A 13683-nucleotide genomic window follows, 5' to 3' on the forward strand; every position below is an offset into this window, starting at 1 on the left:
TTCGATCTCGGAAATTACAGTGTGAATATAAACCTTTGTGTATATTTTGCATTGATATGCCTTTAAGTTTGAACATTTAAGTGTGAAAATATTTATTTTCTTAAGGCGTTTCATTTGTTTAGCCTAGAGCAGTGGTCTTCAAACTTTTATGGCCGGGGCCCCCCTGAACAAAATTTGGGCAGGCCGGGCCCCCCCAAAAGTGCCAGACGGATAGTATGTAGAAATGGCTATGAACCTTTGTGCGTTGTCACCACACACTACTCCCAGTACAGACCCAGGGCTCTCCCCACCCTGCTCCAACCCCTATCCCAGTGCTCCCGCCCATACTGTTCCCACCACAGTCCCACAACACACGCATACACGCATCCATACACATATTTAAATAAAAAATAAATCACCATAATCGTACCTTCTGCAGGGGCTTGCGCGTGGTTGCTAAAATGCCCCGCTCCATGTTGCTCTGCCCGTATGTGCGAGGAAGTGCAGGAGCACCCCCTCGCACATACATACATGCAGTGCCCCCAGCCAGCATTTCCAATGAGCTATACAAGGCTGGCGAAGCAAAACGCCCCCAGCGTTGCATGGCTCAGTGATCATGTGCGGCTGGGGAACTGAACTGTCAAAGGCAAACAGTGTTTCCCTTTGACAGTTCAGCCAGTCCAGGAGCACTCCCTGAGCTGGAAAAAGCAGCTGAGGGAGTGCTCAGTGTTTCACTGGGCTGGCTCCTCGGCTTGTCCATAATGGGTGAGGGGGCCAGTGGGTGGACGCCCCTCACCCATTATGGATGAGCCGCCAGGCTTGGACTGGCCTATAGGGCGATGACCGTACCAAGAATGCAAAATGCTATTGTAGGCCAGTCAAAATGGGACACTTTTTTGGTCAATGTGGGCCAGTTTGAGGAGGTACTTCACTATGCAGCTAGTAGTTTTGACCATTGTTGCTGAATAAATATACTTTAAATATCACAATTTCTTTACATTTGAACAAAAACACCCCCTTGGGTACTATTCAAACAGTCTGTGACTAAAGGACTGTATATCCATTTGCAACTGCTGGCCACTTTTTCATTGGTGCCTAAGGCCATTTTATGGTCCAGTCTGACCATGTGAGAAGCCCCTTAACATTTCCTCCAATCTAAAAAAAAAAAAAAAAAAATTAGTTTTTTTTTACCTTTCATGCTGGGCTCTCGCGCCCCTCCCCCCCAGGGATGCAGCTGCGCCTCCCTTGGGAGGCGCGCCCCACAGTTTAAAGACCACTGGCCTAGAGTGTCTTCCCTTCTGCTGCCTTCCCCACACCTACGCCCCGTTCATCCTCTTGTCTTCTAAATCATGTTCCTTACCCTGTAGCCAATCAGATTCTAAACATTATTATAGGTGAATATTCCCGTTGGAACACTTTTACTTGCTGATCCTAATTCCAAAACTTTGATCTTTCTGCTCTTTAAAAACAAATACTTTGTTATGAAAATGAGTAGACTCCACTCCATTTACCACGTGAAGTTACATTACCTGTTCGATTTATAATTACTGGCTGCTACAATTTATTTTTTCAAACTTGTTCTCACTTTTGGCTTTTTTGTTTTCAAACTTTTTTTTCCTCAAAAGATAATCTTTCCAAATGTTTTCAAATTTGAGACACTGTAAAAAACAAAAACATCTGTTTTCCCTTTGTATACTGAGGTGATGCCAGACCATGACACCACAGATCAGACGGCCTGAGGAGGCAGGAGGGATGGAGAAGCCCTGCACAAGCTAGAGAGGAAGTAGCCTAGGGAGTAGCCCCATGGGAAAGCGCTGACTCCTGGAACTACGCGGCCAAGTTCCCAGCACCACATGAGAAAGTGTCAAACCTGGGAAGCACTGTAGCCTAGAACATCCGGGCAAAATTCCCAGCACCACACGAAAAATTGTCTATTATGAGAAGTGCTGGAGCCTGGATCTTGGAGGCAAAGTTCCTAGTGGCACTTAGAGAAAGGGTTTAACCTGAGGAGTGCAGAAGTCGAGAACTTGGAGGCAAACCTCCTAGCGCCATGTGAGAAAAGATTTAACCTGAGAAACATTGAATGCTGCAACTGGGGGACAATTTTCCTGCCACATGAGAACGAATCAAACCTGAGAAATCTTGAATCCAGAGGCTTGGCTTTGAAGCTAGCAGCACCGCATGAGAAAGAGTTGAACCTGAGGAGTGCTGGAGCTTGTTACTTGGAGGCAATCCTCCTGGGGCCATATGGGAAAAGAGTGTAACCTGATAAGCAATGAATCCTGGAACCTGGAGAAAAAGTTCCTACTGCCACATGAGAAAGACTCTAACCTGAGAAATCTTGAATCCAGAAGCATGGTTGCGAAGTCCGCAGCACTGCACGAGAAAGAGTTGAACCTGAGGAGTGCTGGAGCTTGTTACTTGGAGGCAATCCTCCTGGGGCCATATGGGAAAAAAGTGTAACCTGAGAAGCAATGAATCCTGGAACCTGGAGAAAAAGTTCCTACTGCCACATGAGAAAGACTCTAACCTGAGAAATCTTGAATCCAGAAGCATGGTTGCGAAGTCCGCAGCACTGCACGAGAAAGAGTTGAACCTGAGAAGCACTGAAGCTTGTTACTTGGAGGCAATCTTCCTGCAGCCATATGGGAAAAGAGTGTATCCTGAGAAGCAATGAATCCTGGAACCTGGAGAAAAAGTCCTACTGCCACACGAGAAAGACTCTAAACTGAGAAATCTTGAAACCAGAGGCTTGGTTGCGAAGTCCGCAGCACCGCACGAGAAAGAGTTGAACCTGAGAAGCACTGAAGCGTGTTACTTGGAGGCAATCTTCCTGCAGCCATATGGGAAAAGAGTGTAACCTGAGAAGCAATGAATCCTGGAACCTGGAGAAAAAGCTCCTACTGCCACACGAGAAAGACCCTAACCTGAGAAATCTTGAATCCAGAGGCTTTGTTGCGGAGTCCGCAGCACCGCACAAGTAAGTGTTGAACCTGAGAAGTGCTGAAGCTTGTTACTTGGAGGCAATCCTCCTGAGGCCATATGGCAAATAGTGTAACTTGAGAAGCAATGAATCCTAGAACCTGCAGAAAAAGTTCCTACTGCCATATGAGAAAGACTCTAACCTGAGTAGCATTAAATTATGGAACTTGGTTGAAAAGTCTACAGCACACATGAGAAATAGTTCAACACGACGAGTGTTGAAGCCTGGAACAACTTGAAGGCAAACTTCCTAGTGCCAGATGAGAAAGAGTCTAACCTGAGATATGCCGAATCTTGGAACTTGGTCACAACGTACCGAGTGCCAGAAGAGCAACAGTCTAAACTAAGAAGCGCTGAATCCTGGAACATGGATAAAATGTTCCTAGTACGACATGAGAAAGAGTCTAACCCCAGAAGTGTTGAACACTGGAACTTTGTCACAAAATTCAAAGTGACACAAGGCTGATTTGAGAAGCGCTGAATCCTGGAATTTGAATGCAGATTAACTTTTACCCCATGACAAAATAATTGAATCTGAAAAGTAATCCTGTAATTTGGAGGCAAGGAGATACAAGATTAAAAAGCCAAAACTCGAAAATAATGTTGATGTCTGAAGAATCTGTAATTCCCATCAGCAAACCTTTCTAAATCGCATTTTCAAATGAGCATATCAAATATGCTCCATGCTTCTGCACACGTGCTTTCTGCATCAGGAATAAGGTATCATGTTTAACTCTCATGTGCTCACAGGCATCTCTTCCTTTCTTCCAGTGCATATCTTTATGAATCTGGCCCCTTTGATAAGGGCAGCTCCATGTATGTTTGACCTTTCTTAGGTCATACATATATGGAGCTGCCCTTATTGGAAGCTGCATAGGTACTTATTTTTTAATGATAAAATCAAGACCCCTGCCTCAGAGCGGCTGTTTTGATGAATCCTTTGTAAGCTCTAGGCCCCCACACCCATGCTTTCTTGGGGCTGGAGGCTCAACTAAGATTAAAAAATAACATGAACTCTTGGTCAATCAGCTGTTAAATCCTTCAAACAAAATCAATGGAGGCCGATTCACTAAGTAGTTAGTATGAGTAAGTCTGACTTGCCTTTGACTTAAGCCTGGAGAGAGCCATTTGGTTCAAAAAGAAGTTACTATGGGTAACGCTGGGGTATTCATGACTTACACCTTACTTTCTAAAAGTAAGGTAAAGTTATCCATACTAACTATTTTGTGAGTCAAATAACTCTCTTCAGGTTTAAAGTAATAGCAAGTCAGAGCCACTTTGTTGTGAATTAGCCCAAGTACGCGTAGAGGCAGAATCTTAGATCGGTTTGTTGAAACAGACTCAGGGGATTCAGAGGCCAGCACATCTTCGTTTGAGAGCTATCCTTATAAGAACATACATGTATGATTGATTGAGTCATGACACCTGAAGGCACATTTCGGTGGGGTTAACCCCCTCGCTGTAGGCCCTACGGTTGTTGGGCTCCAGAGTACATTATCGATCACAGTAGCCTCATCCATTTGATGAAGTCCGATCATGGAACAATCGAAAGAGGGCCCGCGCACAATGCTGGAGGGGCTCGCGCGCTGAGATGGGCTTGGTGTGACTCCTTTCAGAAGGCATTCAGGAGAGTGAGCAGGAGCAGTGGCAGGAGGAGAGGGAAGATGCCAGTGATCATGCCACAGCTGTTCATGCTGAAATCTGCCACACCAAACTTCAATCCAGGGACATGTTGCTGAATCCAGCTCTGGTAGGCAGTGACCAGGATATACACCCCAGGACGATTTGGCAAAGCGCATCCGGTCCCCCAGCTCACAATTCCTGCCTGGAACCATGTGCCGTTGGATTCACATACCAGGGGTCCACCAGAGTCTCCCTGAAAGAGAAGTGAAACATCACAATGAGTGGGCCTGAGTTATAGACAAAGATATATTGAGCAAATAGCAATGCCACAGCGCAGCATGCTAGTGAGACAGATGGGTTTAGCGAGCCGTCTAGTGAACACATTGGTTCAGCGATGGATGTCGAGAGTTGATCATCTGGGCTATAGTCATGTTAAATGGAGGGGCAGCTTTCACTGGAGAGTGGAGTGGATTGCCCGATGGGTTTTAAATCAAGGGTTTTGGGTGACAGATGGGGTTATAGAGGAATCTTGGGTCAGCCATTTTGTTTTTTAAGGTTAAAAATAAACCTTACTCAAAATGTACATTCATGACAGTTTCACAATCAGACAAAACAATGAACAATACATTAATGACAGCTTGAAAAAACAAGACAATTCATCACATACGTTCACCTTTAAATAAAATCAGATTTAAAATATAATCGAAATACACCATTATTTGCAAAACGTATACATAAAGTTAAAATTGAGTCCCCACCATCCTCATGACGAATAGAACCCCAATCCTAGGAGCATTGCAATCCTCTATTTGTATGGAAGATTTGAATCAGCCTAACGGTTCACAAGATAAGGGAAACTTGGTTGCCCACTAACAAGCGCCTCCAAAATTCCTCAGTGTGGGAAAATTCGTAACACTGTAAAAAATGGACAAGGACATTGCAGAAACAAATGGCACTGAGCTTCAAGTTGAGTAGTGTTGCAGCCACATTGACAAGAACGGTCCATATGTGTAACCGCAGCTCTAACCCACCGGACCTGCGTAGGTTATACATTTAATCTTAAACGCAAGCACAGGCTTCTGCAGTGAAATTTCGGAAATGTAATTAAATGTTGGGTTAACATCCCCACAGTCTTATCCCCATTATCCCCATTAGCCACATCTCAATAGAGTTTGTGACCTAAAATGGATCCTTCCATGAGCAACCATTCCCGTTCTCATGAGCCTTTTTTTCTATTAAAACCTGGTTGCTGATGAGAGCAGCACAAGCAGCCCAGAGAAATCAGAAGATCATCACACACTCATGTGTGGCTTTCATAGATCTCCTCATAGATTGCTGATGGAGATCACAACACAATGAGGATATTGGAGGATCTAAATATTTCCAATATATCTGCAACATTCAATAAAAGCCTGACACGGCATAAGGCCTCACATCTGATGACTAAAATAGACACACATGTTGGGAAGTTAAAAACCTGTCTCTATAATAGAACTTCCAACTTATTTAAAAGGCGGACGTCACACACATCCATGTCAAGTTCATACACTAAGATAGATACAACATTCACCTAATTTTTGCGTCCTCAGCGGCAACAGAGAGACGCAACCACATTTTCTATTAATCCTGCTCATCTGTGCTGCAAACGTAATAACATTTTATCTTAATCGTGTGTATTCAAATTGGCTAAATGTGGTCTTCTAGGTAAAAAATCCCCCAAGTCAGCTGCTGTACTACCTCCAACTTCGTGTTACATGTAGTACATGAAAAACGTATCAGCCTTTTTGCTGGTGAAAAGCTTATGGTGTTAGATTTGGCTACACTGATAGAAAGGTAATGAACTAAGCTAAACAGCTGACAACTTTCAATAGTTAATTGTAGATCAATAGGCGTAAGATCCAATGCCACAACATTGTTGGCGTACTTAGCTTTCACTGGCCAAAACAGGGAGAAAAGGAGTGACTCCTGCCAGTGTCGCCCCGGGTCGAAAATATAAAGGGTGAACAGACAGGGTGCGGGTATGCAACCCTATCTGAGATCCCTATCTGTCCTGATTTTAGTCAGAGAGGTTCCCTCTATTGTCTAGTTGAACCTAGGTGCTAATTTCTGAATGTAATTCAGCTAGAATACTTAGAAGGCTGACGGCTAGGTCCCATCTTGCCAACTCGTCCCACGAAATAGATCGGTTAACCCTGTCAGGCGCAGCAGATAGGTCGATGGAGCCAGAATACACTCGAGAGCCGCCTTTGACCAAATCCTGTGCTTCTTAAAACAAAGACATTCAATAGTGACAATGTCCCCTGATTCATCCTCATGCTATCTTTGGGGTTGGGGGGCCAGGGCCTATTTCACGCTACATGATGTAGGGCCTGGAATGGTATGGGGAGGATTCTCTAGTCCTCCCCCAAAACACTGGGTGGCTGTGCTGCCACTACTGCTCCGTTAAAGTGTCAGCATAGTGTATGAACATCCGGGGTCCCGGTAAGCGAGGACTTGCCCATTGTTATATTCTGGTGGAAAAAGTTAGGAGGAGAAAGGGGCACTTGAAGGAAAGGAGGAGAAGTAGGCAGACACGGGGAGGCAGTGGGAAGCCCCTTGGAGACACAGGGAGCGTACCATACAGAAAGTCAGTCAACAAAAGCCTATTTGTTGCAAGTGAGAACTGGTAGGTGAAAGAGCACGTGGCAGAATGTCATGAAGCTTAAAGAACAGCCAGCTCGAAGGCAAGACACAAGACCTAGAGTCAGACCCGTAGGCACCAGTGGGCGTAGGCTCAGTGAAGGAGGGAGCCAGATAGACCTTGAAGGTAATAAGGTCAGGACCCTGAGACAGGGAGGTGAGCAAGAACCCCAACAGGTACCTAAACATCCTTAGACCCTATGGACTCCTGGGGGAAGTATTGGGATCTACTCCTAATGAGCTTAGAGTTACAGCACGAGCATCTGCAACATTTGGCCATTCTCTCCAACCAGTGGGCATGAGAAGGCCATTCCCCCAGAAAGACAGCAATCACTGAGGCCATCTTGTACCAAATATTAAAAGTGATTCTAGAGAGAGAACAGACAACATATTTGACCCATAAACATTTTCCTTGCAGACATGGGCCATGAGTGATGCTGGGGAGAGATGTGTACATTAAATAACCATGAGACTTTACAGCAAGAAGGAACTGATTTTGAGCCTTGCCTATCACCCCTAATCCACACCTGGAAAATGCATTAGACATTGTGGGGGAAACCGACAAGTGTAATACAGACATAACCTTTGTGCTCAGAGGAAAACTACAGGTGACCTCAATATCCTGTATACAGACTTTTCGTAGCCTTGAGGTGTCAATGGGTGAGGGCGAAAGCTTAATTAGTAAAGGTCTTGTAGAGACAAAAAGCATAAGAGGTGGAAAGGTAGCACAAGGAAGGAACTCTCCTATTCGTGTCATGATAAAGATATTTTCTTTCAACTGCATACTTGTTTCCCGTGGTGTTTCCCAGGGGCTTCATGCCACTATTCAATAATTTGCCACTTTTGAGATTAAGTTGTTGAACCATGAATGCTTTGCGAGTGAAGTGCAATTACTGCAGGAATCTTTTGCAAGCCTGTTCCTCCCCTCCTAGTGTGTTGGCAATAAAGTGTTCAGCGTCGTTATTGTCAGGAGTACAGTTAGTCCTTCTGCGGTTTCCATCATTGGAATGCTGGGCCTCTTCTGGAAGCAGAAGTGCAGCTTAATAGCCTCACTCTGGTGCGAAGCGCCACAAAGTGTGAGTGGAGTGCAGTTATTGGAGTTTCTGCGGTATCAAGCAGTCAAGTCTATGTTCGCTGGTGGTGATCTTTATTGTTGGGGTGAGACTCCATTTTTTTCCGCCTAATTATGGCTACTTATGATCTGCGTGGCAAAGCTAACATACAAAAAGCCAATCTTTCCACAGAAACGGCCAAGGGGTGGTTGAGATGGGGGTTCCCACTGTGTATGCAAACAAACGTTCTAGAAGTAAGCCCCAATCTGTCATTTCCGGTGGTGGCCGCTCAAATAAAATAACCAGTTACTTTCATTGTCCCCTGGGGAGGTTTCAAGGCTACAAACAGAGAGGGAAGGGCGACGTATTGTGTGGGTGGTAAAGGCTGTGGATGACCTCGCTTTATGGGACAATCATCCTTCCCCCAGTAATTGTTACTTGCAGCCCATCTCGGATTTGATTTCCGATGTTTCTATCCTTGCCCCCCGGTCCCCAAAAAATTATCTAAGCGTGTGTGCTTGTCATTAGAGCCATGTTTGCCCTCTCGTATTGAGGGTGATAGGAGGGAGGAGGTTTTACTTCAGTCGGCTAAACGGTGTCTTCAATCCCTGAGAAAATCACCAGAACTATTTGGTGGGCACCCTCAGTCACAGGATCCGGTTTGTAGTTCTCCTTTGTTCAATGATGCTCTTGAACTATCTGCAGCTTGAGCTGCCCCCGAACATAGATCTTTACTCCGGGATAATGAAGCATCTTTGGAACCTCCATTATCGGGTGAAGCTACCAACTTGAGATTTTGAACGAACTACCCGATTTGGAAAACTCAAAATCAGTTTGCTCGGCAATACCTCTACTCCTGAATACCTTCTTAATACTATATGATTGAAGTGAATATAATGCTGAACTTGTATAATTCCAAAATGAGTTTTCTGCTCAGATTAAGGATCCTTTGTCTCTGGTGATTCAACCTTTACCTAACATTCCAAATGAGGTGGTTTTGAAGCTGTCTCCTGTTGGGCAGCATAACCCATCTATTTCTTCAGTAAAGGAGATCACTTGCCCCCTACTTTCGGATCACAACTTGACTTAAGATGCAGGCTGTATTTTGCAACACAAGGATTTGGAGGTTGAAAAGAGTAAAAGTGCTTGGCATCGAGAGACAAATGAAAGGGAAAAATGTACACTTGCTTCCAGGTCCGGGAAAAAAAGGAAAAATGTGAAAGCACCAAAACACAAGAGAAATTGTGGCTCCCGAAAGTTCTTGAGCAAGCTCAGATTTCAGCTATCCCTTTCCCAGGGGGAGGTGGACAACAGATGTCTACAGCATCCGACTGATCTAGCAGAGGGCAACATAAAGATGCCAATCAACAAAGCAAAAAAGAAGTCAAAGTCTAAATGAATAACAAGACAAACATGAACTCTGATGTGGGTACAAAAATTCCTTTTCTTCATAAAAAAATGTTCAGCAGGAGGTGGAGGAAAGTGAAGCATGTGAAAGTGATTGCGCTGTTGTCGAAGATCCAGAGGATCTGGACCTTGAGAATAGGGGCGCTTCTTGTCTATTTACTGAAGGGCTGAACATGGGAGAGATTTCACCCAGAAATGTGGTAGTTCCCTAGGTCTTCACAAATGATCAGGAGTCTGCCCTAAGTGCCAACAGCAGCAAGGCTCCACATTAAGGAAAAATGATAACTCGCTGACCAAGACTCCTTTGAGTACACGCCGCTGGAGCAATAGGGAGTTTATGATGCTTTGCGACTGGAAAGAATCTTAAAATCAAGACAAGAGGTTACTCTTAATAGATCACACGTTTTGGACCTCTTTTCTAACATCCCCTCTTTAAGAACTATCTACTTCAGTGATATTGTCCTGGCTGATTTTCCAGACTCACAAAGAACTGATGTATTTTTCTTGCTCATAAAATCGAAATTTGTGTTTGAGTACTTGTTATCAGAGGATGAGTCATACTCGTTATGGGATATGATCTCTTTAAGTGGAGACGTGCCAATCGGAGCATCGGTCAACAAATGGTATCCCAATATGTGGAGAGAATATGGGGTGACACCCCTTTAAAATCAGTGGTTATAAAGGAGGGTAGGATAAATCCTGGGAAATCGGATTAGGATTGCTGCTTGCTTCTGGGGTGTTTGGCAGGAGCTTGCACGAAAGAGAGATTACATTTGGTCCATAGGATAAAGTTATTAAAGGGTTTAATCATCTCTTAAAGAATAGCAGAGACCTTGATTTGTTACTGAAATCGCACATTATTAATCTACAGGAGGTCTGGTTAACGGAGGCCCTCATTTTTAGATGGGTATACAACATACTTCCAGGGGCCAAAAGGGAGACCATCTCAGGGACAGATTACAGCCATTAAACATAATTTAGGGTGGGACAGCTGGCGATTGTGCTCTCCCAGCCATGGCATCCTGGCCTTGGGGTTAGCGATTCATCAGAATGAGAACATTGTAAGGAGGGATATTTTAATGATTCATATTTATGGGAATCAGACCACTAACAGGGATGCTGGGCTGGTAGAGCAGGTGGCTTACCTGTTGCAGGACTGGTATGCTTCTGGTGTTTGAGACTCTGTGATCATAATGGGGGATTTAAACAACTACTGCACAAACAAATTAAGTGAAGCAGGATTAAGGAAGATCATGGTGAATAATAGGGTGAGAACTCATGCGAAGAAGTGGAGACAGCTTATGATGGAATGGGACTTGTGTGAACAAGGTATTCTCATCTGGTGATCCATTAAGGAAAACGTGTCCTTCGAGCAAGGCAGCATCCGTGACTGATTACATCTTTATGTCACAGTCCATGCTTGTTCTCTGTTGGGGTTTTGATATCTTGAAAACAGAGAATAGTGATGACTCTCTTTTGCAAGGAGTTCTCCAACTTCCTCATAAGGTTTCCGAAGTAACCAATGCAGTTAATTTAAAGTGAAACCAAAAACGTGATGGGTGGAATCAATCTGAACCACTGCCATTGCTCTGGCCAACCTTCCACACAACTGTTTTTTAGCCCGACTGCGCCATTGCAAAAGGTGTCCAGCCATATGCAAATCAGTCAGCTACTGCCACCAATGGGAGCAGCTCTGCCCAAACTGCTAGGCCAGGTCCCCTTTGCACGGCAGCACAAGCAACCCCAGACATGTTTCAACCTGGCTCCCCTCACTGAGGAGGCCCAAAAAAGGCCTTATGCAAATGGAATGAAAGGGATTTCTGGTCTCTTGTAAATAATGATGTGGGTGCACAAGCCTCTAAACAACTAAATACCATCCCGGAAGCAGTCTGGGTGGATTATCTGACCCACCTGTATGCCTTGTGAGAAACCTGAAGGTGTCTCACTCGCTAGTCCCTGGGTATCTGTCACCCAGGTGGCCAGGACACGGCCATCAATATTGGATCCAGTTCCTTGGGTAGACCAGTGAGGGAGGATCACCTGGATGAGGGGTCTTCAGGGAGTGGAAGTGGGACACCCAAGGTGAGGCGCGGTACCCCTTTCATTATGACACATTTTAGCCATCCTATATCTATAAACTCACCCCCCCCCTTTCTTGACATGAACACTTTCTTACAGAGTGATTACCATGAAAGACAACAGACTAACACAAGAGCTGTATACCTGACATGCACCAACACAAAGGTCAGGCAGAGTCAGGCAATTGCTGATAATTACACACACCTGACTTCCCTTCCCTTTCCCCATATGGATAAAAGGCAAAGCACGAAAACACACTCTGAGCAAGGCCAACCGCACAAGGAAGCAGCTATTCCAGGACGGCAGTTCAAATGGAGGAGAAAGGCGACGAGAACTGAAAGATTGACAAGGAGGCAATTGCCCTTACCCTTTTCAACCAAGACCTGCAGAGCTTCCAAGAAGGGAAACATAAGACCGGGAATTGCAGCTGGCGAATGGTGCAAAGGATGTCAGCGGTACATGGTGTAGGAAAGTTTCTCATTTATGTGTAATTTTCCCTCCAGTTGTGTACCCCCAACTGTTTTGCTGCTGTTTAAACACCATAGTCTGACTTTTGCCAGTGAAGCACAGCGTTCAGCTGCACTCCACTGGGCTTTCGCTCACTTTATTATGGGGAAACTGATATGCCCTTAAAGACAGTCAGTACCGGGAGACTTTATTTCCCTTAGTCCTTCCCAATGTTGCAACTTTTCTGCAACAGGTTACAAGTGCACAATTTACCTTACAGTACAGTGCACTTGGGTCTTCCTTTTGTTTCCAAAGTCCCTAGAATCCCTCAAAAGAATTTTTATCAGAAGTGTAGATGTGTCTTGGACAGGGCTGGTGGCAGTTTATCTTATTTTTAACCATTTCTTGCCATGGAAACGCGTTTAACGCAGTTGGCACAGGAAGGTGGCCTGGCTACAGAATGGCCATGCCACAAGGTTTTTTGACCTGTCCTTTGGCCATCTTGTCCTTTTGTCAAGCCGACCCGAGTCAGTCCTTATTTGGGCATGCATTCTCCCGCGAAACGCCAAGCTTTCGCTGGCTCCTGAATGCTTTGAGTGTGTACCTCTAGGATGTGGGCTGAACTGTCTAGTTCCAATACACATCCTGGGTGCCAGAGAGTCTGGTGTGCTGGGAATGACTGGGACCACCGTGGTCCGTGATTGGTCTATGTTTGGTGTGCCTGTATGTGAGTAGACTCCCATTGGGTCCTCTTGGTTTTGGCGCGAAGGAGATTCTGGATAAGAGAAGGCTCCAAACATCCATACCAGGTTGATCTCTTGAGTTCTCACTGAACCTAGGATAGGATCCAAGTATCCTGAAACTAGGAAGCCGAGTCAAAGAACCGCTGGTGACCTGCTGGAAAGTTTGGCACCCTGAGCCCGCTGTTGTCCCGCTGGACCCCTCTGCATCTGATCGAACCAGAAGGTCTGCAACGGTGCTTTAACACATTTGAATAGAGGGATCAACTATTCACGGCACCTTCATCTAAACCTGCAAGTAAACCTCTTCGGAAGTGTTCCTGGGCCAACTAGTGAACTGACCAGCTTGCGCAGGACCTTTGCTCTGAAACCGCCGCTATTTAGAGTTGACACTTGAAACATGATAGATCGCAAGCTCTGTGTTCATGGTACTCTCACACCGAATTTCGTACACTTGGCATTCCCAGGTCTGGAATAAAGAGAGAGCACCCGAACCAGAGTACGCAAGGTTACCGTGTCGCACAGGCATGGTGACGAACTTCGCAGGTGCCTTGCTACTGTGCCCCTCTGTGCCCTGAAGCCTGCTACAGTGAAACTGGCCTGATCCCTTCACTAGGAGCGGAGAAATCACCACTGTCCCGCCAGGGAATCATCGCTGTATCTTCACCGCTGAAAGCCGCAGAGCTGCACACCTG

The 13683-nt window shown here is 45.3% G+C and overlaps 1 protein-coding gene across 1 annotated transcript in view; it reads right to left on the reverse strand.

The window, feature by feature from the left end:
• Positions 1-1494: 1494 nt before the first annotated feature.
• The window catches only part of LOC138580913 (serine protease 27-like), a 205155-nt gene continuing 192966 nt past the window's right edge, over positions 1495-13683 (reverse strand). The window contains exon 6 of the mRNA XM_069651844.1: positions 1495-4837. Coding sequence (XP_069507945.1) covers positions 4574-4837 — 264 coding nt within the window. The 3' untranslated portion in view covers positions 1495-4573. The remainder of the gene's footprint in view (positions 4838-13683) is intronic.

This window comes from Ambystoma mexicanum, chromosome 3p (genome assembly GCF_040938575.1).
Source record: "Ambystoma mexicanum isolate Mex_15411 chromosome 3p, UKY_AmexF1_1, whole genome shotgun sequence".
Lineage (NCBI taxonomy): Eukaryota > Metazoa > Chordata > Amphibia > Caudata > Ambystomatidae > Ambystoma > Ambystoma mexicanum.